The sequence below is a fragment of the Fusarium solani genome, assembly GCF_023522795.1.
Source record: "Fusarium solani strain SB1 chromosome Unknown bctg00000004, whole genome shotgun sequence".
Classification (NCBI taxonomy): Eukaryota; Fungi; Ascomycota; class Sordariomycetes; order Hypocreales; family Nectriaceae; genus Fusarium; species Fusarium solani.
In genome coordinates, this window is record NW_027072152.1 from 3,265,234 (window position 1) to 3,291,598 (window position 26,365).

Below are 26,365 nucleotides of genomic sequence, written 5' to 3' on the forward strand. Positions count from 1 at the left end.
CAACAGCAACCAAAGTCCGTCGAGACGAAACTGAGCCACCATGTCGGTCGATATCGAGCCGTTCGAGCTTTCCTTTAGACGTTCGTCATCTGCGACACCCGACACCGTGATCGTCGGGGATTGACATTGACATGGATGCCAGGTCCTTTCACGTCCGAGGTTGCGCAGACCCTCACCATCAAGAACCCGAGCTCGACTCCCGTCGCTTTCAAGGTAACTCAAATTGCGCCTCTGATGCTGCGACTTTACTGACCCATTCCTAGGTCAAGACTACCGCCCCCAAGCAGTACGCCTGCCCCCGCCCCAACCCCTCGAATCGCAAACCTGACGACTCCTGAATAGATACTGTGTCCGACCAAATGCAGGCCGCATCGAGGCCGGTCAGAGCTTCGATGTTGCCGGTAAGCTTGCTCACGTGCCTGTCATGCAAGCACTTGACTGACAAACTCCATAGTTCTGCTCCAGGCTATGAAGCAGGACCCTCCCCCGGATGCTCGATGCCGTGACAAGTTCCTCGTTCAGTCCGCCCCCATCACCGCCGAAAAGGAGTTTGCTAGTATCGCCAACGTGGTATGGGTCCAACGGCTTCCAGCCACTGCAGACGGATAACTAACCGCAGTATCTAGCTGGAAACAACGGAAAAGAGTCAACTCGTGGAGCGCAAGATCCGGGTCAACTGGCTGGCGGCGAACCCCGAGCTTGACGAGTCTGCCAACCGCCCGGTAGCTACGCCTCACAAGCAGGCCATTGCTAACGGTGTAGGTCATGACAATTCCGATATGTGGGATTTGGCGACTGACAACGCATCCAATCAGGCCACCGACACCCCCGATATCTCACGCACATATTCTTCCCCTGTTGCTAAGGAGGAGTCTCCCTCGGCCGCGGCTCCACCACCCTACCAGTCCGAACATGTCCCTGAGGAAGACGAGAAGCCCCAGCCCGCGGAGGACCCCGAGCCAAAGAGCACAGTCGCCCAGGCTACAGCGGCCGTCAAGGAGGCTGCGGAGGTGTCTTATGAGGAGCTCAAGGCCAAACTCGCCCAGGCAGAGGCTCAGATCGTGTCACTTAGGGAGACTGGCCTCCGACAGCGCAACGTCAAGCCGGCCTCGAGCGAAGATGAGAAGCGCCCCATGCTCCAGACTGCCCAAGCAGTCCAGCAGACCGTCGAAGGGGTGCCGGTGCAGATGGCGGCAATCCTCTGCCTGATCAGCTTCCTGCTCGCCTACTTCTTCTTTTAGAAATAGGTGAAGATGGTTAGCCTAGGGTCTTTATATTTTAGAGGAAGCTACTAGACAGACCTGACGACGCTTTACGAAAACCTAGTCTAAGGAGAGGCTCATGGTGATCAAGGGCATGCTCTAATACGCTGAGGAGGGCAGAGCTGGATCCACAGGACTCATGCCTTGCTACGAATGACAAGGGGCATAGTCGCATGGAACTCAGGCATCACGCGACAGCAACCGTGGAGAGCAAATGTGCATACAGGAGGAGGATGAAGCCACGAAGAAGAGCGATGGTGTCTGGATTGGGTAACGAGAGGGACGAATACCGCAGCAGGTGGTCAATTGTCGGTCAGTCGAGGGGACAAAAAGGTGTTCCGTTGCAAGGACGCGGTTGATGTTCTTTTTTTTTTTTTTGCTGTACACTCTAGCTTGAGCCTCTCTCGTGTGGCTCTTGATGTTTTTTCTTGGTTTCTTATTATCTTTGTTAATCGCGTTCTCTGATAACCTGGGCGTCATTTTTGTTGTCTCGAGTCTGCTGCCATCAAGAATCTGTTCTTGGCCACTTGTACATTTATCCGTCTGATATGAGAGGGACCATAATTCAACTTGAAGGCATCTCGCTTGCTTGTATACGTTTGCTTGTATATACAATCACTCATTTTACTCAAAACTACCTATGAATCATGCCTACGGCCCCGAATCGAGCCCTATTCAAAACATCCAATCATTTATTTCTCAACCTTGAACGCCTTGCGCAAAAGAACCACACTGCACTCTATGATGCTCTTTTTCGTCTATTGCGTCAACTCGCAGCCGAATGCAAGTCGATCCCAGAACAAACATGGGCTCTTTTTCCCTGATGCCAATTCAGAATAATTTCAATAAAGACATCAAAATTTCATTCACTGCCACATCTCATCCTCCATCACTTGCTGATTTCCCAGCTCGTCAACTTTTAAGCCTGGATCTCAGACTCCTTCCAGTTGGCACCACCACCAACAAGGCGGCCGCCGTTCTTGCGCTTGACGCGACAGGTCATGCCGACGTTCTCATCCCAGATGAAGCGCCAGATGGCGTAGCACCAGCTCTCATGTCGAGGCAGGTCATCGTAAAACTCGTGAGCAATGTCGCGAACGGCATGCAGACGGGTCCAGGGGACAGCAGGGAAGTCGTGGTGCTCGTTGTGGAGGCCGACGTTGTAGGTGAACCAGTTGAGAGGTCCATAGTACGAGAAGGTCTCGGGGACGGGGATACGGTTCTCGGGATCCCGCGCCGAGGGGGTGACGGTCTCGTAGACATAGTGCTCCGCGATGAAGTGGCCGGCCAGGGGGTGAAGGCTGCCGGCGAGGAATGAGGAGAGGAGGAGGTAGAGGATGGCGTTGATCGAGGCGAAACGGTATAGGAGGGCGTCAAAGGTGAGCTGGACAGCGATGTTGAGGTAGTGGACCTTGGTTAGGGGCACACGGTAGACGGCCATCGGGCGGAGGGCGTAGAAGAAGATCTGGAAGGTGCAGAAGAAGGCCTTTCCGAGGATGGAGTCGAGGACGAATGCTTCGAAGGCGGTCGGGAGATCAGTGTCGAGGCCATCGACACCGAGAGACTTGTGATGAGTGAGGTGGTAGGGCTAGCAGCTATTAGCACGGGTTCGTCCTCCAATAAGTCGAAGCTCAACATACCCGGAAAGAGGCGCTGTATGGAATACCGATGGGGAGATTGGCGAAGATTGCGATCAAGCGATTGGCGCGGGGGCTCTTGAAAGCCAGGTTATGCGAGATCTCGTGGATGGCGAGGAAGAGGTTCTGGTTTGCGGTTGCGCCGAAGACGTAGGCGACAGCCCAGAACTTCCAAGAGAAGAAAGGAGTGTCGTGGAGCATCCACGCGAGGAAGACCTGAAGAGAGACGACGCCGAGGACGACCCATTTCGTGAGAGGCTCGGGGCCGCAGAGCTTGGTAATCTGTTATCGGAGGACAGGTCAGCATCCGAGCTGTGCGATGGTGGGGTCAATTGAGAAATGACGAACCTCGGGATGGGCCTTGATGATGGCGAGACGACGAGTTCGATGAGGCTCCTCGGTGTAGGTCCAGAAGAAGTCGTTGTTCTTCTGGGCGGCGTCGTCGTGCTCGCCCGCAGGAGCTGGGGTTGGGCTATCGCCCTTGGCCCTGGATGTCACGGTGGAGGAGTTGGCCGCGGTCATTGCGACGGGAGTGTCCGACTCTATCGATTTTTCAAAAACGATTGTCCCGAAAAAGCAATTGATAGAGACGAGATGAGAACCAAGAGAGTGCAGGTTCAAGAATTAAAAAGAATGTGAGACTTTTGCCTCTTATTTCCTCCTTTGCGGCGTAGAGTGACAAGGGGCAGGAAGGGACGGGAAGGCGACGTGGAAGGCGGTGAAAATTTAGGGGCGCAGGTGCAGGCGCGGGCCAGCCAAAAATTGGCGGGCAAATCTCAACCTAAGCAAGTTGCCAGATTCAGGGGACCGTTTTTGAGGGGTTCGAAAGCGGGGGCTCAGCAGCGGGCCCGGGTCCAATGGGAGGATCCGATTGCGCGGCGTGTCAGCGCTGAGAGGGTCCCCCGAGGCGCTGATGAACATTGGATGCAGCAGAGGCTCTTTTGCCCCAAGATTTCGGAGAGGCGCGGGGCCAGGTGGTGCGAGTGGTGCCATCCGGAGCCGTCGAGTTCCGGGGATTAAGTTGGCGGACCATACGATTCTTCGGTATTTGTTGGAATATCCCTTGTTTTGATGCCGGGGGATGTATTTTTTACATCCTGCTTCTGTGGCAGACTGGCTAGGGTTTGGATCATCATCAAGGGGATTTGCTGATTCCTCTACCATGATTGGCATCCAGGCATCAACTTGCAAGGACGTACGAATACGAATACAGAGGTCAATGAAGAAACTGGCCGAGAGCATGCATCACCGGAGTGGATCTACGAGGTTTTATCTTTACGCGGACTCCTGGAGGGGCTATTACAAAGAAGCTGTGCTGATTGCTTCTACTTGCATTGTTCAATTGGAATCTCATGTGAATGGATGTATCTAGTAGAGGAGGACGACAGAAGCGTCACTTGGTTCCCGCTGCACACTATCTAATTCTAAGGATGACCTCACCATAACAATGAGAGGGGACCAGAATAGAGTGTACATGTTCTCCCATGTATTTATGATGTTTATTATGTAAGTTGACCTCACCTCAAGGCTTCAAGAATTCATAGATTTGCCACAACATTAGATAGGCTTCATTCTACCCCTGTATTAGGTGTAAACTGGCGCAGCCGAGGCATCTCCCAATGCCCCTCCATTGCCTGACCAAGTCAATACCAATTGATCATGAAACATGATTTCCAATACGGCGTCTTCTTCACATATCACACTGGAAGCTTCAAGAGCCTACCTACCTCGTTCTTAAGAGCTTCAATCCAATTGCCAGCTTACCATTTGAGGCAAACAGCTTGCGAGTGAGATGGCTTTTTTAAGAGTGGGGACGTGCACGGCCAGCACTTGGCCCAGTTCTTGGCAAGAGGCTTAGTCTAGACCACCCACCATCAGGTTGAGCCTCAAGCCATATCCAACAATCTTTCAACCTCGACCTTTCATCATCATTGTCGCGGAAATAGTTTCTCGTGCTTTCTAACTCTATTTCATAGCATAGTAGCCTATTCAACTCGATTTCTCGATTCCATTACAGCCCAATATCTGCATGTTTTTAGAAAACCATGAAACCCGTGCTTTATTACACAACTACATCTTCGATCAGGATGGTCGACCACTTGTACAAGCTCAACCTGAAGCATCGATTTACCCTCGATATCTTGGACGATGAAGAAATTGACTATATGCCCGAAAAACCATCGAGTTCAATTAAGGAGGGAGGTTCGATAAAAAGATTACAGTGATTTCTCTTATTTGACATCGTGATGCAGACGTGAAGCTTATCGGTCTAATTTTAACAACGGCAACTTCAAGAACAGTCACACGAATCGGCAAACGTTATAAAACCGTTAAATTTCAGCTTCTGAAAAGATGCCGACACTTGGATCTCTTTCACCCAACATCAGCAACATGGACGCCCCTTCCTCTCCAGTGTTCTGGCGCTCGCTGCCCCGGGAGATACAACTAATGATACTGGATTACATTTTATCCAATTACCTCACCAAGCGAACAAACGCGGCTTCCGAACAGACGTGTCGACTATCCGCTCTGAGTCCTGTGTGCAGGGACTGGCAGTACTTGGTCGAAGAGCACACATTTCGTCGCCTGTCCCTCAAGGCACCGGATCTGCCGATGTTTCGCGAGTTTGTTGGAGAAAAGAACACCATCAGGCTCAACCACATTAGACACCTCTCGTTGCGAATCGAGCTCACCCCATACACCTGTCCGGCCTGCAACAAGCCCGAGAAAAGAGCCACGATTGACCGGTGAGATATTCCAGAGTCCGTACCGGGATGCGCTGCCGCTAACCATCCATAATCAGGAACAACCGGACTTTTTTACCTCTGCTCTGGCACGTCTACTAAAGGTTCTCTCATATTGGGACCGTACGCACAGAGGGCTTACGTTGGAAGTTACTGCCCTTTCACCCAGCGATGTTGAGCACCATGCCTACGAGCCTGAACTGGCACATGACTATCCATTCCAGCTGGAGGAAGATCTGGAACAGTCTCCCAGATTTCGAGAATATCACGCTATAAAGTCTGCCGAGCCCAGACCATTTTCCAATCGTCACATGAGGGCGGCTCTAGTGAGGCTCCATGGCACACCTCTTGAGATGACGCCGCTGTCTCGGAAAGGCCGCCGAAAGCCAATACCAACACTGTCTGAAACTCCTATTATCAAAGCTTTCCTTATCCGCCGGTCGTTTTTCAGGGGGGTTGCACTCGGCACGCTTGCAAAGCTCTTCAATGAGAGCTTCGTAGCCCTAGAGTTGTTTCGTTTCGAACGATGGGCTTCTCTCACGTACGGTCAGGAGATATCCTTTTATACTGGTATGATACCCACATCCGATCAGAGAATTGATCATCGCTGACATATCGTGGCAGATCTGTGGGCCTTCTTGATACCTACCTTGCCTCAAACCGTCAAGAGGCTGTCCTTCAGCCAGTGGTCAAGATGGAAGCCACCTTGGATGCATGAAACCTTCGATCAGATCGACTTGCGCAAGTCTCTCTCCCGAGCCTTAGCGCCATTGATTTTGCAATTGGCCGAGTTCTGCCCTCCTGATCTTATGAACCTCACGGAGTTTTTAGATCAACTCGGCCAGATGAGTGGCCGTTCTGGAGAAGCCAAGCTTGAGCTGCTCTCCATCAAAGGCGGGAGATTCGCCCAGAGCTGTGTGGCTAAAATGCTGACCCTAACCTCTGCGGCAGCAAAGGCATTGCCACGGCTGCGCATTCTAGAAGTGTGGCATGACACCCGTGGGTATGAGTGCCTCTTCCGATATACACAGTCTAACGATCAAGCTACTATAATCTGAATGAACGGTGGGGAAGAGTATGCTCTGGCACCTGAGGTCCTTGAAGCGTGGGAGGGTGTTGCCTCAGCGTATTCAACTCGACCCCTCGTTGTGGATAGAAGACGGTTTCCGGGAAACCAAATGATGGACCCAAGATGGTACAATAGATGTGTGTACCCTCTCTTGGAGCTACGGAGACTGGCCTTCGACCCAGTTACCTTGGAACGAGAGTCACAACTCATACGAAAACCATGAGTTGTAGTGCGCTAGCTTGGTAGGCAGGGAATAATGTTTTCAGGCGCTAGTCGTTCTTGAGATACTTACTAGGCTACATCTTACTCCCTGTCTTGCATCTTGTCTAACTGTCTCTAGATAGGCAGACGGCGGCAACGACAGTCGTGATAGACTACGTAATCACATTCTTAACAACGATATCCTCGGGGGTGTACCAAGGAATGGGTCCATAGATATCCAACTCCTTGTCAAAGGCTGGGTCAAGGACCGGATTGAGCACGTCTCCTCAATATCCTTCGCTGTATTCGATCGGGACAAGCGAGGCAGGGTTTGTATCAGCTTCTAGGCGAAAGTAGAGTATCTTGGTGAGCAAGAGCTGATGTAAAGTCGGATGCCTGCGGCGCGGCGGTTGTTGAGAAGGTGTCAACTGAGAGAAGAGAGGCTTGCCAACCTTCAGGATTGTGCCAAGGACCTCTCCCTGAAGTTTTTTACCCTCTTCGTAGTCTCTGCAAATCCAATCCCCTGAAAAGATGTCAATGAGGTGGCCCTGAAGAGGACGATCCTTCGGCTACAGGTGGCGGGTATCTTCGGTCGATGAGCCGTTGCTTGGGAAGATGCACACGTAAATACGCGTGCCGTTGAATTCAGAGAAGATGCTGATGCCATCTCCTTGGCTATAGCTCACGTGTTTCAGGACGGCCATGTCCATCAAGTCTTGTTCTATCATGTCGCCCATTCTCGATCTTTTCACTTTTTGTTGACAACGCGGGAAGAAAATCGGCAATGACGACAAGGTAGCGTTGGTTAGAGAATGAAGGTCAGACGGGGAATTTATAGGCAGTCTTTACAGAAATGAGGCCTGTTGACTGCTTTTAACAGACGGTTATTTTTGTCTAGCCTCCCATGGTAATTCCTCTTCCGGCAGTGTCACTCACCCTAGTCAGACTAGAAACGAAATCCGACTGTTACTGCAGCCACAGTCCCCAAGAAGGTTAGAATCATTGTCGGCTCCCACATGGTCTTGCTCACAGGCGAAAGCAATTACAGTCAGCTCGTCAGGGAGCGAGGGAGCTGCATGACTCATCAGGGGCGAGGCAGTCCTTGAGGCACCTCCTCAAGGCAACGCCGCGGAACTCGGCGAAACGGTAGAAACAGGGACGATGGACGAGGTCGCTATCAGCTGCACGTTGGCAACGGTGACGAAGCGGACAAGGTCTTTGAGCTCGACAGATCGCAAATGTACCCCCTGTTCATGTTTCCCACTCACAGAATTCAGAGTTAACCACAGTGCCCCTCGACGTGGGCCAGTCATGGAAGTCCAAGCATGTCATGCAGTGCACGCACAGCACAAGATCTGAGGGCAAGTGTCTCGGTTACAGTAGATCCTGGGCCCCGAACAGGACATGGGGCTGCGAAATGTCGTTACGGCTACCGCCAGTACATTCTCACCCACGGGCTTCCTCCCTCGATGGCCAACTAAGTGAGGCTGTTGTGAAACAGAGGAAACAAGATAGCAGTTGACTAACGCTCGATGCGATAGAGCAGAGCAAAGCGGCCACCTAACTTTAAGGATTGGAAGAAATAATTACAGAGTGTATACTAATAAATGTAATGATGCTTTTCCCTTACCCTGCTCATACAGTATAAAGAAAAGGACTGCTTCACATACGAATTATCATTTGATCGTTCTCATGAGTATTAGCTAAGCTGTAAAAAGTACAAGGGCAAAAAAAAAGTATGGAGCCTCACCACCAACTAATTTGCTGTGAGCTTTTGTTACCGGTATCACAATGTCAAAACCCGACAATGCCCAGCTGCCGGATTCACTAATCCAGACGGACAAGGGGAAGCAGTACTGGGAGGGGATTGACGCCAGCGTCGACGGCATGCTTGGCGGTGTCCTGACCGTCATGCCCCCCGTGTCCCGCATCGATTTGCAGGGTTCGCGAACCTTTCTGGCAAGGCTGGGGATCGGCATCAAAAGCGGACGAAGCAAGGTCCCCAGAGCATTAGAAGGGGGCGCAGGGTGAGTCATGTTTCGTCTTCTCTTGCTGGGAGCTGTGCTGTGACAAGGCGCGACTGAATCTCGTGCGTAGGCTAATCAACGTATAACGAGGTCTGTAGGATTGGAAGGATTACCAAAGGGCTTCTCCTCCATGTGGCGGATCGAGTCGACGTAATTGAGCCCGTGGCCAAGTTTACGGCGGCGCTGGAAGGAAAACCCGGCGTAGGAGACATCTTCAACGTCGGCTTAGAAGGGTGGCAGCCAACCCAAGGTGTGCTCTACGACCTGATCTGGACTCAGTGGTGTGTCGGGCACCTGGACGACAAGTCGCTGGCAGAATACCTGGAAAGGTGCAAGGCTGTGCTCAATCCAGATGGAGGCATCATCGTCGTCAAGGAGAACTTGAGCACGTGGGGCGCAGACAAGTTTGACGAGGCTGATGGCAGTGTAACAAGGTAAGGCTCTACCTATTCAAGACGGAAAAGCGGCGCAGGAGGGGTAACCATATTATAGGGAGGACAGCAAGTTCCAGGCTCTTTTCAAGCAGGCCGGTTTGGACATTATCAAGGCAGAAATCCAGCGGGGTTTTCCTGTGGTGGGAAACCGGCAACTGTTGCCCTTAAAGATGTATGCTTTGAGACCGGTAGAGACGGGCTCTAAAGTCTAGTTCAGTCTTCTTCACGGGGCCCAGGGGATCTGATCTTGTGCTGAAGTTGCCCGCCTATGAGCCGTGCCTGTTCTGAACAGCCAAGTGTTTTGGGTATGCTTTAGTTTTGACTGCTGGTTTCGGGCGGCGGCAGATCCATTACGACAGGAGACCTGGACTACGATGAATTCACTTAAAAGAGACCACAAGCACGGCATTGCGCTTCCCGCGAATTATAAGAGAGGAAATCATAGCCCGGTGATAATTGTCATAATGCATCTTGAAGGGAAGCCCTGATGGATCTAGTAGTCTAAGAAAAAATAATAAATACTGTACCTTTTTAATCCGCAAAACTAGATTATATTAGGCTTATAATTATAAAAATAGGGCTATAAGTAAAAAACTTAGATTATATTTTATTTGCTTTATTTATTTTATATTTTTATTTATTTATTTTACTCTAAATTATATCTCTCTAGTCTACAAAAGTTCTTATCGCCTCCAGTGTGTTAATTTTTCCTTGGTCAGCGAGAGGGTAACCTGATGACGGTCATAGCCCGGCTAATCTCCGGTACCGGCGAACCACTCAACCAAACCAACCAAAGCAAACCCACGCTGACGGCAAGCCTTACCTGCACAAGTCTAATAAGTCATTGGCATCTATCCATCATGGCTAAACTCAAGACTTCCCCAAGCCTCCCCGAGATGGAAAAGGAATTGGGTTACTCTGTGGGTTCCATGGCCTTTGCAGGTACAGAACGCTTTTACAGCGATCTCAAACCCGTGCCGAATGACAAACTAAAACAATTTTTGCGAGAATATCAAGAGCTAACCCGAAGGGATCATCGAATGTGTCATATTCTTCCAAAATCAGGACAAGACTTGGTGGGCATGCTGTCGCGCCCCCCTCCGCCTGGTATCTTCGAGAACAGTCTAACTCTTATCAGGCCATCAAGGGCGATGGATGCGGCGTCGTCATCACGCAGGCAGACCGCATAGGTTTTTACAGATACGCCGTCGATATCAAGCACAGTTGGGGATTCTCTCTGCCACTCCTATTCACTGAAACTGAAGCTTCATTGGCCTTATCATGCCCCAAGGTACACCCTTTGCAATACGGTTCAGTGAGTATTGGTCTGACATGAAAAGTTGCCGTCCATCGAATCCTCTGGCAGCGACTCTCCGTTTCTCAACTTGCCGAGAGAGCTGAGAGAGAAAGTCTACCGCCTTGCACTACCTCCTAGAGAACTAGGCATCAAGGATATCGATGCATTCGAGCGCCAATGCTTCCCCGTAGCTGTAGGAGAGCCGAGCGGGTTCTTCTTCCAGTTGGGGCAAGAACCAGCGATTCTTGGAGTCAACAAACAGATACGCCAAGAAGCGCTTCCCTTTGCCTATCGAAGCACGACTTTTTGCCTGGACGATCTGGATGATGCAGTGAAGGTTCTTGTAGGAGTTGGCCAAATTGGACGCGACAACATGACCTCGCTGCAGTTCCCATGGGAGAGCAAGAACGAAATCCAGTCTATACTAGAAATGTCTCCGCATTCTGGCGATGTTCCTCTCGAACTCCCCTTGCTCCACGTATCAAGGTGCGTCCAACTCCTAAAAGAATGCAAGCGGCTCGAGCTTTTGCGGATATGCCTGGATGACGACATATTCGACCACGTGTCGGCGAGCAAGTTTTTGGCAGACCCAGGCATCGAGGGCCTGTGTAGTCTGAGGCATCTCGGGACGCTGGAAGTGGTGGATCCCAGAGACGAGACTCTCGAGGAGCACCCAACCGTGAAACAGCTCCATGAAAAAATGAAAAAGACAAGAGTGTAGGTGGGATCTTAGCACAAAGTTGGCTGCTTTGGGACATCGATTCGTGTTGGAATAGCCAGTTTTTGGTATGCCCGAGTTGTGGAGGTCAAGGAGATCATTTGGGCATGATGACAACCTGATCAAGGCAGTCTGAGAACGTCTTGTGAATATTCACGTAGAATGTCCCATCAAGAGACCATCATCACCCGTTCCAACGGCTCCCTCCTCCGGCAATATGTCGGATACCAGGTCACGGAGGACATCGATAGAAAAGAGATTCGAGGGACCCTCGTCAAGCGAGTCCGATCCAGGCTTGGTTTGGCCTTTGGGACGCTTGCGGGGGTTTCCAGCACATACCTGGCATTGCTTGAGAAGAAAGATAACATCCGCACGCAATATGCCATGGTAGGAAGTGCTGATTCCTTTCCAGGTAGCATCCCACCCAGAGTGCCCATTGTTCGTATGAACAAGTTCAACAGTGTCCACAATATTTTCCTCGATAACGACGTCGCGGTTTTCCTTGCCGCCCTTTGCCACGGCGACTAGGACCTGTCGATCTGTATCCCAGGCAAAGGTCTTTTGGATGTAGTGGCGTCGGCTAAAGTCCTGCTGGGAAGCGGGCCGTCGTTCTGGGTTCGTCAACCATGCTCGGATGTTGGATTGTTCGGACTGAGACACACGACGACTATTTGGGTGGTCCTTCAGGTATCGGAGAAACGCGTCCCTGGTCTCTCTGGAGAACAAATCCCTCCCATGTTCGCTGCCATGAGCCATGTTCCTAAGGGCTTTGGTTGTCAGGGACTCCTAGCTTTGAAGGGAACCAACCTCGCCCACTGGCGTACGCCTGGAGTCGAGGCCAGTCTCGACCCTGCGCGTACGCCCCCACTCGAGGACCCCACCTTCATCAAGGAGACCAAGCTCCACGTTCCAAGAAAAGTTGGACTGTTTGCGACAAGTTGAAAGGCGAATGAGAATCAAGCAGTTGTTTTCGTGGCGGGCATGGCGCAACACAGCGAGCTTTGCTTTAGAGTGCCAGCTGACAGCACTTCCGAGGTGGGCTTGATGTGGAAGTCAGCTGTCGCACGATACGAGGCCATCGCGGGTGTGCAGGTTCAACAGCTGGCCAAAGCAGAGAACGTGGCTCAGATCTTGAAGGATATTGACGACAAGGAGGCCAAGTTCACAACCCACCGCCATGATGGCTCTAAACTAGACAAGTTTAGGAGCCTCGTTAGCCAGAGCCTAGCGCCCATTCAGTCCATCGCCGACATAGTGGCGCAAGCGACTAAAACAGCAAGTCTTTCAACGCTCCAACTTTATTTGAACCTCCTCCTTTGCCTTTACTCACCAGTGATAGGCTTACCCTCCAAGTGAGGCCATCTTTGCTGCTGTGCGGTATCTAATAAGCGCATGTCTTGCGAGAAGGGCGTGTGGGCTATTCTGACAGCTCGCAGGTTTCGAGAAGCGTTTCTGCAGACTATGACAGGGTTGCCGGCTTTTTCGAAGACTTGCGCTCCTACCTTTGCCGACTCAAAGTGCTGGAAGGCAATGTCCCGCCAGTACCTGAGCTCAAGGCGGTGCTGGTGCAGGTTTTCACGTCGATTCTTGTCCTCTGCGCGATTTGCACAAAGTATATCCGCAAGAAACGGGTCGGTATGTTCTTTTGGTGGAGAGCGTGCCAGTTGTTCATTGTGACCCGACGAGCTACTGACAGCCGTTCAAGTCAAGGCGTTCCAGACTCTCATCTCTGGAGAGGATGCTGATCTGAAGGGAGCCTACGACGAGTTCCACAAATGCGTGAAAAGAGAGCAAGACATCGTCATCAATGCTATACTGGTAGGAGTGGAGCAGACTAAGAACGATGTTCGCACCACTGCCGCAGACGTCAAGGAGAGTCTAGCTGCCGCAGATCGCATCGATCACGGCTTAAGGTCCGTTGTAAATGGGTCTCGCCGAATAAACAAATACATCGAGAGTAAGCAGCTACGCATTCACCAACCGTTCAGCTTTCTAGGTACTCAAGGCAAACCCAAGGTCAAGAAACGGTGACCGAGCGCCACAGTATCGTCACTTGGATATCAAGCCTCGACTTTCGCGAAAAGCAGAAGAGCATCTCCTCGAAACGTCATCGAGACACTGGTCAATGGTTCTGGGAGTCGGCCACCTTTCAACGTTGGTTTCGTAGCGAGACTGGTTCCGCACTCTGGTGTCATGGAAATCGTACGGGACCCTTCCTCGCAACCCCCCTCCCCTATATCCCCATTGACGAGCGATGGCCAGTTGGCTAACTATCTGATAAAGCTGGGTCCGGAAAGACGATCATGATGTGAGTGGACTCAGCCCAGTTTCCAATCTTTTTGCGAGGCATTATCGTCCATGGGGCTCCTAACCAGCTTGAGAAACTACAGGTCGACTGCCGTCACCTACATCGAAGAGAATACAGGGGATTCCGATGTTGCAATTGCCTATGTCTACTGTGACTACAAAGACCCAGCCACGCTCTCCGAGACCAACATCTGGTCCAGCATCGTCCGACAGCTTGTCGAGTCGTGTCAGCAGATGCCAGCAGAAATATCGTCCTTTCGAGAAAAATACCTAGAAAAGAGGTCACTACCCACTGATGAAGAGCGCATTTCTCTCGTAAGGGCCCTGTCTCGACTTTTCCGGAAAACATACATCTTGGTAGATGCGCTGGTAGGATCCTTACCGAGCTGCACTCAAATCTCTCAAGGATACTGCTGACCTCGAACAGGACGAATGCCCCGAGGAGAATAGGGAGGCATTCATCGCGCTGGCGGGACAAGTACAATATTTTACCCACCTCTTGATTACTTCACGCCTTAACCTGGATCTTACCACGAGCTTCCAGAATCTTGGGCGGATCAACGTGCGCGCCCATCCCTCGGATGTCGAGGTCTACTTGAACTCCAAAATGAGCACCAGCAAGAGAATGGCTTCCTTCATGGCCAAGGACCCGTCTCTTAGGGGTGACATCATCCAAAGCCTGCTTGAGAAGGCAGATGGCATGTGCGTCCAAGACCTCGCACCCACCTACCCACCCACCACTCACTGATTTCGGGCAGGTTCCTCCTCGTTCATGTACAGATCGAACACTTGTGCAACCGTCCAAGCCTCAAGAAAGTGCGTGCATCACTCGACTGCCTGGCTGGAGACATGGAGTCTTTCTACCGTGAAGCCTTGCAGAGGATAGAGGACCAAGACAGCGACGATAGAGACCTGGCTAGGAAGGCACTCTCCTTTGTCTTCTACGCCAAAAGGCCCCTCAAACTTGAAGAGCTACTTCACGCCTTGGGTGTTGAGCCCGGCGATGAGGACCTAGATCCGACGGCGCTCACTGAGAAACACATCCTGCTTTCTGTCACGGCGGGATTACTTCTGGTTGACCAACAGACTGGTGATGCCCGACTTGTCCATCTCACTCTACACGAGTACCTGGCGAAGAGCTCGCACCATTTCCTGGAGCCTGAAGCATCCTTCGCCATCGTTTGCCTCACCTACCTATGTTTCGAGCCGTTTAGGGCAGGCCCATGTGAGACTGAGGAGGATCTCGACCAACGAATGCGTCAGTATGCCCTTTTTTCCTACGCCTCTTGTCACTGGGGGGATCATTTCGCCCGATGTCGAGAACAAGACAATGTCGATGAGATTTTACACTTCCTTGAAAACCAAGAAAGCCTGGCCTCCTCTGTTCAGGTTCTGTATGCTCCTCAGCGTCGCAGGATTGGTTGGCACGAGGGGTTTCCCGGAAGCTTTTCCTCGCTCCATGCAGCTGCATACTGGGGGTTGGGGGATGTGTTGGCCGCCATCTGCCAGAAGGGCGCACAAATAAACAGCCCGGACAGCCGGGGGATGACTGCCCTTCACCTGTGCTCGCAGCGCGGCTTCGTTGAGCCAGCGAGATTGCTGCTCGCGCAAGGAGCAGACACAAATTCGACAAACGACAACGGGGAAACCGCCTTGATCTGGGCTACGAGGAATGGGCATGGGCAAGTTGTAAGACTCCTCACGGCGAACGGTGCTGATTACATGGTGGAAGACAACGAGGGATGGACAGCTCTCCACTGGGCTATCATCAACGGGTTTAATGAGCTGGTGAAGCTACTTCTCGAGCCGCATTCCGGGCTCAGCCCGGATGAGACTCAAACCAACAAGGCTCTGATCCTAGCGGCTGAGGCTGGGAGCAGCAAGACGACTGAAATGCTTTTACAGCAGGTGGCTAATATTGACTGGAAAGACGAAGAGGGAAGCACAGCTCTCCATTGGGCCGTCGCCGATGGACACGAGCAGACGTCAGCCTTGTTGTTAAGGAACAAAGCCGACGCCAATTCGACAGACAACTTCGACAACACGCCGCTACACTGGGCAATTCCATATGCCGGCATCACCCGCCTACTCCTAGAGCATGGAGGTAACCCAGATTCTGCAAATAACACCAGGCAGACACCTCTGCACTGGAGTGCCCAAGCCGGTCTGGAGGCCGCAACCGAGCTACTGGTTCAGCACGGGGCCAACACAAATTCCCAAGACGAGCACGGCGTCACCCCCTTGCACGCGGCGGTCCTGGGGGGCACGAGGCAGTAGTGAATCTCTTGCTGCTCAACGGGGCTAACGCCAATGTGGTGGATGAAGATGGCTGGACTCCTCTGCACGCTGCTATCGTAAAGGAGCATGGTGCCCTGCAGAATCAGTTGGCACCCGAGACCCAGAACAGGGCCAGCTTCGTCGACCAGATGCGCGAGAGGATGAATGATGAGAACGAACGAGCTCTGCTGGAAGAGATGGCTGAGAATAAGTCGCATGGGAGCACGGTTGTATCTGGGCTTCGGTCCGCCGTCAATAGTGGCTACAGGCAAAGGGTGCTCGCACTTCTAGATGGCGGTGCAGACATAGATGCTCAGGATCGGATTGGAGACAGCACCGCTCTCACGCACGCAGCCTGGCTTGGGCGAGACGACCTCGTGGAGCTTCTCCTGGAGAACGGGGCGGACCCTAACCGGCGGGAGCAGCACGGCTGGACTGCCCTGCACATTGCTATCAAGCACGGATACTCTGGCATCGTGGCCACACTGATTGACCACGGCGCCGATGTTGACGCCAGGGTCCACGGCTGGACACCGATGCTGCTTGCAGCCAAGGACTGGCGGTTCCAGGTCCCAGACTACCTCGTCAAAAAGGGGGCTGACGTCAACGCTACAGACTATCACGGGCGAACCGCTCTGCATTGGGCTGCTCACCACGGCGATAAGAAGCTGGCACAGTTGCTACTGCAACGGGGGGCTGACGTGAATGCAAGAGATCGTTGGGGCAAGACAGCATTGCAATGGGCCGTGGCGAACTGGCAAGTCGGTATGGCTGATCTACTTCAGAATGCAGGGGCCCAAGTCTCCTGATTCTACGAGTGAGTTTCAAGCCTGGTCAAGGTGGACAGGAGACAAAGCATCCATCCTATCTGTTCATGGGAGGCTCAAGCATCGCTACACATGGCTCGTCTGCTCGCCTTTCATGCTTATGAAATGATCCAAGGAATGCTGTCCAATTTGGATGTGGACCGCCGCCATGATTTTGATGATATTCTTCAACAGTTCAATAGGGATAATTGAGATTTCTTAACTTCTGTATTCAATGCCTGATAACTGAGATAAAACAATTTCTCTAGATTCCATTTGTCGCGCATGAGAAGACACCCGACACGGCACCAGCCTCGAACTGGTCAATAATACCCTGCACACTGGCGTACGTGCCGACTGTCAGGAACGCGATGCCGATGGCGATCAAGATGATGTTGACCACGTTGCCCGTCAAGTCGGTGATGAAGCTGTGATGCCGTCCCACCTTCTTGTCGGCGCCGCGCATACGGAAGTAGGCGACACCCCAGAAGATGAAGCCGAACCAGCTGTCGAACAGAGACGACATGACCGAGAGCACTACCGATTGTGTCAGTATTAATGCTACACTTTCCTTTCGAGGTAACCACTTACGGGAGTTGAAGAAGGGAATGACCATGGCGATGATAAAGGCCAGGATCCATGTCGCCAGCAAAATTCCAGCCCAGGATCCCCACCCAACGACAGTGTGGCTGTTCATGTGCTTGGAGTTGCGGAAGAGACGGAAGAAGACGAATCGAGCCGACACCGAGGCATACAGACAGCCCAGGAAGATGATGGTGGGGATCATGAACGAAAAGGCCGCCTTCTTGTATACGGGCTCGAGCGAGCCAAAGGCGGGCGCCGTCACGTATTGGTTGCCGGTGTAAGCATACACAATCGCTCCAACGATGCTGAAGACAATAATCTCAGCGATGGTGCAGGCCCAGAGCGCCTTGGGGAAGTCCCTAAGTCACGTTAGCATTATTCCCTGGAGGCGATTCAAGTTACGAACCTTGGATCTCGCATCTCAGCAATGAAGCTGGGCAGAGTAATCTGGCCGATAAAGGTGTAGCTGATGTTGAGGAAGGCCGACATTCCGTTGACAAAGGTTGTGCCCTTGACGGGAACAGCAGTGACAATGGGCTCGCCTAGCTTGGCCAAGTCATATCCAGCGGGGTGAGTTTGAATGGCAGCAAAGATGGCGGCGAGCAGGACAGAGATGAAGGTGAAGAAGGCCGAAGCGGTACCCAGCTTGGCCATCATGTCAAAAGTTCTCGGCAACGATCCAATCCAGCAGATGATAGTAACGATGACGGAGAACATGACGGTACGGCAGCTACCAACATCGTCGGCGGCAGTCATGGTGTTGAGGTACTTGGCACCAACCAGGACGTGAAGACCCTGGATAAAGGTGTTGTTGAGGATGAAGCAGACAGCAGTGGCCCACCACGCCCACTCCTTTCCCCAGAACAGCATCTGTCCAATATCACAGACATCGCGAAGCTCAGGATGGCGCAAACAAAACTCCCACAATACAAGACTGGTATAAAGGACGATGATTGCGACGACAACGGTCAAGATCAGACCAGGGACCAGACCAAGGACGCTATACGACCAGGGGAAACTCATAATAGCGAGACAGATGTACTCGCTAAAGAGTAAACCTGCAGTCTTTTGCCATGAGCAAGTTCGATACTGGATCTGCTCTCCTTCTTCGGCCGCCAGCTGCTTGTTGAGGATAGCAGAGCTGGAATCTTCGGAATCCGAGACTTCGCGCTTGACAAAGTCTGGCAGGTCGGCGATTCGAGGTCCCACAGTGGTGCCGCTGCCACCGAACAAGGACGCCCATCGTGAAGAGGGCGTTTGGACCTGGGAGGGACGACGCTCGGGGTCGGGGCTGTCACCCCGGAGTTGACAGAGGCGCTCTTTTCGGCCATTGTTTGCGTGAGATGTCGAAACAGTCAAAGACGGGATGAATCAAAGACAAGATGAAACAAATTGATCGGCAAAAGAGTCGCAAAGAAGCACAACTCTAAAGGAAAGGCGAGCTGGCGCAAATCTCAACTGTGGATATTAGAAGCAAAGCACTCGGGGGAGGGGGATCAGAGTCCGTTTTAAAGAAACAAATGCTGATCATACTCAAATCAAGGATCCCTACCTACGCAAGGTCCCCAGCACCTCTCGAGGTAGGATTTCTCTCTCCAATGTCGCCATCTCACCAAGCTTCACGACACACCCCGGTCCGGACAACCTTCCGCATCGGTCCATTTCACCAACAAAGCCCAACGCTAAGAGCGATCATCACGCAGGAAGAAAGAAGCAACATCACAGACCCTCATGTTCATGACGAAATACACCCCATGGGCGTGTCCGCCTCCCCAGCACGACGAACCGCCGAGTGCCATCCGGGACGGCGGGGCGGGGGGGTTCCACTCCCGCTCCGCCCGTCTTCCGCGCCAGTGTGCCGAACATCCGGTGCTGGCCTGTCAACGACGCCGACGACCCAGGATCGAAGCTGCATGTCAGCCAGTCAACGGCAGCGGGAATCGCATCATCACGTAAAAATGGGAATCCACCGGGATCCCCGTATGCAGTCGATCACAGAATAGAGATGCCTGGAAGTTGGCAGGGGGGGAGCATGGTCTTTTTTGCTGGAACAAAGTCATGATTGGGCTATTCCCGTGGGGTCAAAAGCAGACGTAACGTAGCCTGTGCTTTTTTTTTAATCCAGTCTTGAAGGGGGCGACACCCGGGTTCGAGGAGGAACTGGTCCTGTAACGGCTCATACTTCCCATACCAAGCCATGGATTGACAATTTCTCGAGCTGAAAATCAATAGGTCGCACGCCATTTGATCAGCTCGTGAGCTCAAAGTGGTTGGATGATGAACGAGGCGTCGAAGGAGACCGCCATTGCATGCAAACATTGAAAGACATCATCAGCATGAGACCATAGCATCCGATCAGGCCAGCAACTCGAGCTCTGATCAACAACGCCTGGGGCAAAACTCTGCAAAAGAATGTCACTCGATCCCCTTTCAAGCGAGACGATATTGACGTTACGTTAAACACTCCTTTCCTAGACTTCCTGTTTTCTCATCCAGACCCAGTCTTATTGTTTCCATGTCCTCGGGGAGTTCATCTCACAAGGTTCATCCCATTACGAAATTGCCATGATGTGATCGGACAGAAACACCCACGCCCGAACTGAAGCCAGCCAGGGTCCCGAGGGTCCGGAACCCCCTTCGATTCCACTTGGGTAGGAGCAGGAGTGGCCCCATCGTCGAGACCACGGCTCTGGCATCACTATAGCCTTAAAAGGCGTCATTCAGACTATTTGCTGAAGGATTCGCGGCTCGTCGGTCAAGTGCCCACGTTTCCGAGGACCCTTTTCGCTTCTCTCATTCTTCAGGGATCAGCTTGACAAACATGGTCACTCAAGAGACGACGAGGCATTTTTCTGTTCCTTCCTGTCCGGATGGCACGGGGAGTTCGGGGAGCCCATGGCCGTTGCGCACGACCGAGTCCGTGGGCGGTTTTTTAAGCTTATTGCTCAAGGTCGTGTCTCGATCGTGTCGCATGTCGTTCGAGCGCATGCGATACCCACACGAGCGAGGTTATCGCCAAGCTAGTGCCAAGGGCTAGGCGATCTCTCGGCGATCGGGCAACCAGCCAATTGGCGTCATCATATCATGCAACATGCGACTTCACGTCAAATGGACCCAGCAAATCTCACAACTTCACCATGTCGTATCGCAAAAAGATTACTTTAAATTTTCAATTACAATCTATTCTATGGCTCAAATTTTAAATGTGCAATTTTTCAACTTGGGAAAATCAAAAATTCATGTCTGACTGACAAAAGAGTTCGGAGCCCCGTGTCGATGGGCTCCTACGTCTCTTGTCGTCGGGTCGGGTTGTCGTCGGGAGTGTCGTCGTTTTTCGGTCACCGTCGCGGGAATCGAACTCGAGATTGGCGTGTGCCCAGGCGTTTAGGGCGGGGGGTGAGGGAGGAGCAGTTTGACCTGACCTTGATACCATTGTACCAAGGCGCCCCTGCTCCTCCCTGGTGATCAGATCCGGGGAAGTGATAGATGAGGGTATGCTGGATCAATCCCCTCTTGATGAAGGGTTGGTGGTGCGCCATGGCCGTGGCGGATGCGGCGACTGAGACGACGGCGTGAGGCGCTGGTGAAGGCCCGCCAGCTGCATCCCAGCCGTCAACCGCCAACAGCGCCAGCATGAAGTATTTCGCTTCTGCCAAATCCTCTCCCCACGATGATCCGTGGTGTTTTCATGTCCAGCGCCAACGCAATACACCAACACTGTTGGTAATTGATGCCATCACCACCATCACACAGCACCATCGACACCACCAACAACAAGCATCGCCATGACAATTGAAGCAACAAACGCAACATGAGAGCGAAAGTGCAACAGGCGGCTTGCTGTAGGTGATGAATGCACTTGCATTACATTCTCCCCAGGCCAGGATTGATACCATCACCTCGCATCACAACCTCAGATATCATCGTCAATCAGCGTCATCATCACCACCATTACCAAGAGCGCTCGCTCAGCAAAGAAGTTTACAGGCAATCGGGAACATCCACAACAACGTGTATGCACTTGCGACACACAAATCTCCTCCATCGAAAGGCTCGGCACTTGCGAACGACCATAGTCCCTCAAACTATCATGTCTCGGTTCGAGATATTCCAGTCGTCGCGATCGCATTCGCTCGTTTCGGTTCGTTTCGTAGAAGAGAAGAGTGGTTCGTTCGGGTTACTCGTGGCAGATACATTCCGCAGAATTACAAAAGCATGAAGGATACTGGTTAGGAAGGACGGATGGGAGAGTGATGTGGTTAGAGCACGGAAACACGAAAAACACGAATCAGGAGTGATGACAGCTATGCCAACAGTATTTGCAAGGAGTATGAGTTTAACAGATGGTGATGGTGACGGTTGGGCGATGTCCATGCGGTGGAGGGACGTGATGATGAAGGAGTGAAGTTGGTGAGGCTCCAGAGATGGGCGTGGAGCCAAATCTCTTGGCCAAAGTGGGTTCAGGGCTAACGCTGGGTCACGGGGTTTTCTGTGATGGGTACAGGCATAACCTCGTTAAAGAGAAATAAACCCTCACCCACCCCAAACTTGAGCAAACTAAACCAAATTAGGTTCGCAGGCTGAAGGGTTCTTGGTGAGGAGTTCATCATGTCCTTGGATTTGGGTCAAGAACTTGCATGCCTGATGCGAGAGGTTATGCACTCACTGAAGTCAGTTGAAGCTCTCTACCATGTTCCTTACCTAGGTAGGCAGGTCGCAGCTGCGAGTGAGCTGGAGAGAAGCGCTGGAGGGCAAGGAAAAAGCTGTCGTCACTCAATATCTGCTCTCTGCTCTCGCAGCCAGTCGTCCATCCTTGATTGCTTGTTGCGCCGAGAGCCTATCATGCGGTGTGACGCTATCAAGTCATCGCAGCAGTCGCTCTTTGGTCTGTCTATCAGTCAAACTTGGATACAAGCCCAGTAGCTCAGAACTTGCTCCCGGTGTCTGCCAACTCCTTTGATCCGAATGTTTCATCTCCAAATTCAGCATGTTTGATTTCAAGGCACATGCACAGATAATCCTGTTGAATGACACGTGCCAAAGTCACAAAGCGCCCAAGCTCCCCCACCAAAAGCCAGAGCCAGGATCAGCCGAGACGGGAAGGGAGCCACTGGAAAAACGTCAGGCCGCCTGAGCTCCCTCCTGCCCTTCCAGGTGACGATTGCGATAGCGATAAGCAAAAATTGGCAGCTACCTGATTTAGCCACCTTGCATCGCCTGGTGCGCAAGTCACGTACAAACATCGAGCAACAGCCACCACCAAAGAAGAGCTCCTTTTTCTGCTGCCTTGATTCGACAGCAAAGTTAAGAAAACGCGGCCCGCTTCTTATCCCGACAACCCTCCATCGAGTCCAACCAACTTGACCGCGTTCGCTTGCCAACTTGACCTTGTGCTTGCTTCCCTCGCTTGCTATCATTCACCGACCGGAGACGATATCGGACGAGCTTTCACGAACGAGCCATCGCACGCACAACTCCGATGAGCACGCCCTTCCCTTGAAGCAGCACCACCGCCCACCACCGACTCTTGGTTATCACGGCGCACAATAACCGTCGCTGGCGCACTCGAATGCGCCCACTTCTCCTCGTCACCTGCTGAACGCACCACCTCGATCCCTCCCGCTCCCCTGGCGCGGCCTCCGCCCGCCATCTCGTCGCTCCGATGTGGTGGCTATTTAGAGCATTCTTCAGCTCCATCTTCCTGCTCAGCATCGTCCTCTCCATTCCCGTCGCCTTCGATGTAGGCGGCCGTGATAGCGGGCTGGCTTACAGCCTGGCCCTGTTCCTCTTCTACTTTGTATATTCGACCCTGGAGCTTCTGACGCCTGAAAAGTCCCGCTCCCGGTTCGTCCTGTCGGGCTTCTTGCGACTCTCGCAGTGGATCATCATCCCTTCGCTGCTGATCTGGTCGCTTGGTCAGTTTGCCGTGGATGCGGGCAACACAAACTGGGTGGAACGGACCCTAGGCGGTCTCCTCAACTCCAAGAGCACGAGCTGGAGGGAGTGGACATTTGGCAAGGATGGGCTGGTTGAAACTGTTATGCTGGGAGGTTGGGACAATGTGCTTCGATATTGCGGTCCTGTGTTCCAGCTGCTGGAGGGTTTCTGTACCCTGTTGGTCATCCAGGCCGCAGGCCAGCTCACCAGGTGGCTTGTAAATCGAGGAAGAAGCGATACTTGGGTGGTACGTTTGAAACAGCGTCAGTTGAGATTCATGCTAACATTTCCGCAGATCGTCCTCCTCGTCCTTTCCAGCTCCATCATGGCTAGTGCCTCCTACTTCCTCTGGAGGGTTGCACAGTTCCCTCAGATCAGCAATGTCGATGCTACTCTGATCGGCATTGCAATGACCACAGCCGTCTTCCTCTGTGCTTTCGGTATCGGCAGCGGTCGAGGCAACCCCATAGAGTCATCGCTACTCTTTGCCTACATCGTCCTCTGCGTTTACCAGATCTTCACCGACTATCTCCCCTCGGAAAACTCTGACCAAGTCGAGGATCAAGACAACTCTCAACCCGACATTCCTCCTCTGCCACCCATCATCATGGCATCTTACTCGACCTTTCTCCACATGCTCGGCTCCCTCCCTTCTGCTGTTCACTCATCCCTGGCCCTATTATATGCGGCCTTCCAGACCATCACCCCCTCAGTTATCATCTCTCTAACATACCGCTCATTGGTATTCTATTGCGCAACGCGCATTATCCCTTCGATCCGTGAATCGGGTGCGCGGGGCATGATGCAGGAGCCTGACTGGGAAGACTCAGAAGCTGCCAGCAGGCTCCTGGGCTTCCTCAGCTGGTTCTCACCGTCCATCTTGATAGCCATCTACACCAGCTTACTCTTGCAACACTTTTCGACGAGCGAGGGTCCCGATGGCTGGACGCTCAGGGGCGGCGACGTTGGTGGTGGCACTTGGCAGTGGACCAACATTGGCCTGACCATGGTTCTATACGGCGTGGAGCTCTACCTGGGCTCTGACGAGCACGATCACTGGAAGGTGGACTAATGGCCACTGGAAGCTGAATCAAGAAAGTGATGTTTCAAGGAACATCTGAGCTGCACCTATTCCGCTAGGTGCCTAACCTAAAGACGGAGGGCAGGGCCCCCAGCCCGAGGCCGATTCCGAGAGGGAGCTAGAAGTGAAGGCGTCGACTTTTCGGAACGGGATACATTGATTTCAAGGTAGCATAAGGGACTGGGAAGCCCGGACTGGGACGGGCAGTGGGCAACGGGAAAGGCGCAGTAGCGCACCAGGCGTTGGGGCGGGTTGGGCAGCTATTTTGTTCTTGTTTGTTGTGCAGCATGGCGATACCGATATGATGTTGGCTTTGTTTTTATACTGTCTGCTTGTAGTAGGGCAGCGTGGTTTTAATATTTTAAATATCGACAGATTTGTTGTCAGATGATTATTGTGGTTGGCTTGCGATGTGATGGGCTTGGGACATGATGGGGCTTTATCTCGGACTATTTCTGCCTGCTTTTCCTGATCGATTTGATATCCATTCTTTGCCCTAATTTAGTAGAAACATATCTCTTGATGAATCTCACGGTAGATGTCTTGCTCGTTTCTGAATGCTGCTGTGCATGCATGTCGTCACATTTCTCTTGGTAGGTAGGTCTCGAGCCTCTAGGTAATCTCTCCACTGGAATGCCAACACAACCACTCATTTTCAAGCCAGACCCAGCAACTCAGCTACCATAGCAGACTTGAATATTAAATGAACAAATTCATCAACCCCAGAGACCGCAAGCTACATAATACTCTCCAATCCAACCGTCGTCATGTCTGACTGCAACAATAAAACACCGAGTCCCGAGACCGGCGCGGGATACCCTGGACCCACTCGTCGACTCGAGCTTGCATGAGAAGAAGCCGAGGTGAACTTGACATCTTGACCTTGGCAGATTATCGCCGAGCTTCATCTATCTACTTAACGAATTGTTTTCAAAATGGTCGATACATATGCTACAAAGGGCCTCCCGCCACCTCCCGCCGTCTCTAAAAAGACGCTCCCCATGGCGGGACTCCTCGTCGACGTCTACGGCCTTGATGAGCTGCCTCAGAATAAGCCAGTGACTTGTCTCTGGCTGCTTCATCCTCGCACTCGCACGCGAGCGCGGATGCATGATATTGCTAGTCGGACCATCGCCGCTTGGAACGCCCACGCGGGGGAAGCGCCAGAGCGAGGTCTCGTCGCCTTGGCCTTTGACATGCCTAACCACGGGACTCGGCTCGTCAGCGAGTCGGCGAATCTGGCCTGGGATGGTGGGAATGCGAGCCATGCGATTGATATGATGGGCATGGTTAAGGGTGGTGTTACTGACATGTCTGGACTGATGGACCTTGTCGCTGGATATCTTGGTCGTGAGGTTGATGGGCATGTTTGTCTTGGATGGAGTCTGGGAGGACACAGCGCGTGGCAGGCTTGGTTTGGAGAGGAGAGGATCGACGCTGCTGTGGCCATCGTTGGATGCCCTGACTTTATGAGTGAGTTCCAAACTGAAAAGAGATAAGGAGAGTGTACTGATGAGATACAGGTCTTATGAGTGATCGCGCTGCTATCGCCAAGCTCGACTGCGGCGCCAACTTCATCGGGAGCAAATACTTTCCCAAAGACCTCGTCAAGACCTGCCTTCGCCATGACCCAAAAGCTCTCCTCTTTGGAACATCGCCCATTCAATCTGACCAAACCCGTCTAAAGTCTATCCTCGACGCCCGCGTGAGAGGAAAGAGGCTTCTCCTCTGCTCAGGAGCCGACGACGCGCTGGTCCCCTACGCAAACAGCCGGCCCCTAGCGACGCTCCTGAAGCAGGCTATGGGCGAGGGGGGTTGGTACGATGGTGGATTTGTGTTGGAGGATCGTGTTTATGAGGGCGTGGGACATCGGTTTAGTGCTGCTATGGTGGAAGATGCTGTCAAGTTCCTGGTTGATGCGGTGCAAAGGGGGCCAAGGGTGAAGGGAAAGACAAGAGATGGGGAGAAGAGCGTTCTATAGAT

The 26,365-nt window shown here is 52.5% G+C and overlaps 10 protein-coding genes across 10 annotated transcripts; 7 read left to right on the top strand and 3 right to left on the bottom strand.

Moving 5' to 3' along the window:
- Nucleotides 1-40: 40 nt before the first annotated feature.
- On the top strand, nucleotides 41-1,241 carry MRS44_008101 (uncharacterized protein; the record flags this gene model as incomplete). Its single annotated transcript, XM_065620778.1, has 6 exons — nucleotides 41-80; nucleotides 143-213; nucleotides 264-286; nucleotides 343-401; nucleotides 455-570; nucleotides 627-1,241. 6 exons carry the CDS (start codon nucleotides 41-43, stop codon nucleotides 1,239-1,241), a joined length of 924 nt encoding a protein of 307 aa, XP_065476850.1.
- A 940-nt stretch (nucleotides 1,242-2,181) lies between these two features.
- MRS44_008102 (uncharacterized protein) lies at nucleotides 2,182-3,421 on the bottom strand (the record flags this gene model as incomplete). Its single annotated transcript, XM_046275912.2, has 3 exons — nucleotides 2,182-2,850; nucleotides 2,903-3,181; nucleotides 3,248-3,421. 3 exons carry the CDS (start codon nucleotides 3,419-3,421, stop codon nucleotides 2,182-2,184), a joined length of 1,122 nt encoding a protein of 373 aa, XP_046133874.1.
- Nucleotides 3,422-4,944: 1,523 nt separating this feature from the next.
- Nucleotides 4,945-6,701, top strand: MRS44_008103 (uncharacterized protein; the record flags this gene model as incomplete). Its single annotated transcript, XM_065620779.1, has 4 exons — nucleotides 4,945-5,101; nucleotides 5,241-5,646; nucleotides 5,777-6,213; nucleotides 6,268-6,701. The coding sequence occupies 4 exons, from the start codon at nucleotides 4,945-4,947 to the stop codon at nucleotides 6,699-6,701; spliced, it is 1,434 nt and encodes a 477-aa protein (XP_065476851.1).
- A 2,003-nt stretch (nucleotides 6,702-8,704) lies between these two features.
- MRS44_008104 (uncharacterized protein) lies at nucleotides 8,705-9,586 on the top strand (the record flags this gene model as incomplete). Its single annotated transcript, XM_046275911.2, has 3 exons — nucleotides 8,705-8,940; nucleotides 9,039-9,374; nucleotides 9,433-9,586. The coding sequence occupies 3 exons, from the start codon at nucleotides 8,705-8,707 to the stop codon at nucleotides 9,584-9,586; spliced, it is 726 nt and encodes a 241-aa protein (XP_046133872.2).
- Nucleotides 9,587-10,234: 648 nt separating this feature from the next.
- On the top strand, nucleotides 10,235-11,392 carry MRS44_008105 (uncharacterized protein; the record flags this gene model as incomplete). The annotated part of the gene is made up of 3 exons (XM_065620780.1): nucleotides 10,235-10,294; nucleotides 10,513-10,665; nucleotides 10,715-11,392. The coding sequence occupies 3 exons, from the start codon at nucleotides 10,235-10,237 to the stop codon at nucleotides 11,390-11,392; spliced, it is 891 nt and encodes a 296-aa protein (XP_065476852.1).
- Nucleotides 11,393-11,542: 150 nt separating this feature from the next.
- Nucleotides 11,543-12,145, bottom strand: MRS44_008106 (uncharacterized protein; the record flags this gene model as incomplete). The annotated part of the gene is made up of 1 exon (XM_046269114.2): nucleotides 11,543-12,145. One exon carries the CDS (start codon nucleotides 12,143-12,145, stop codon nucleotides 11,543-11,545), a length of 603 nt encoding a protein of 200 aa, XP_046133870.1.
- Nucleotides 12,146-12,370: 225 nt separating this feature from the next.
- Nucleotides 12,371-16,782, top strand: MRS44_008107 (uncharacterized protein; the record flags this gene model as incomplete). The annotated part of the gene is made up of 11 exons (XM_065620781.1): nucleotides 12,371-12,601; nucleotides 12,729-12,766; nucleotides 12,819-13,024; nucleotides 13,095-13,302; nucleotides 13,386-13,591; nucleotides 13,673-13,697; nucleotides 13,780-14,011; nucleotides 14,070-14,398; nucleotides 14,455-15,681; nucleotides 15,726-15,800; nucleotides 15,858-16,782. The coding sequence occupies 11 exons, from the start codon at nucleotides 12,371-12,373 to the stop codon at nucleotides 16,780-16,782; spliced, it is 3,702 nt and encodes a 1,233-aa protein (XP_065476853.1).
- A 262-nt stretch (nucleotides 16,783-17,044) lies between these two features.
- Nucleotides 17,045-19,279, bottom strand: MRS44_008108 (uncharacterized protein; the record flags this gene model as incomplete). The annotated part of the gene is made up of 4 exons (XM_065620782.1): nucleotides 17,045-17,316; nucleotides 17,371-17,723; nucleotides 17,771-18,681; nucleotides 19,151-19,279. The coding sequence occupies 4 exons, from the start codon at nucleotides 19,277-19,279 to the stop codon at nucleotides 17,045-17,047; spliced, it is 1,665 nt and encodes a 554-aa protein (XP_065476854.1).
- Nucleotides 19,280-23,026: 3,747 nt separating this feature from the next.
- MRS44_008109 (uncharacterized protein) lies at nucleotides 23,027-24,373 on the top strand (the record flags this gene model as incomplete). Its single annotated transcript, XM_046269112.2, has 2 exons — nucleotides 23,027-23,548; nucleotides 23,597-24,373. 2 exons carry the CDS (start codon nucleotides 23,027-23,029, stop codon nucleotides 24,371-24,373), a joined length of 1,299 nt encoding a protein of 432 aa, XP_046133867.1.
- A 944-nt stretch (nucleotides 24,374-25,317) lies between these two features.
- MRS44_008110 (uncharacterized protein) lies at nucleotides 25,318-26,363 on the top strand (the record flags this gene model as incomplete). The annotated part of the gene is made up of 2 exons (XM_046269113.2): nucleotides 25,318-25,855; nucleotides 25,906-26,363. 2 exons carry the CDS (start codon nucleotides 25,318-25,320, stop codon nucleotides 26,361-26,363), a joined length of 996 nt encoding a protein of 331 aa, XP_046133866.2.
- Nucleotides 26,364-26,365: the final 2 nt, after the last annotated feature.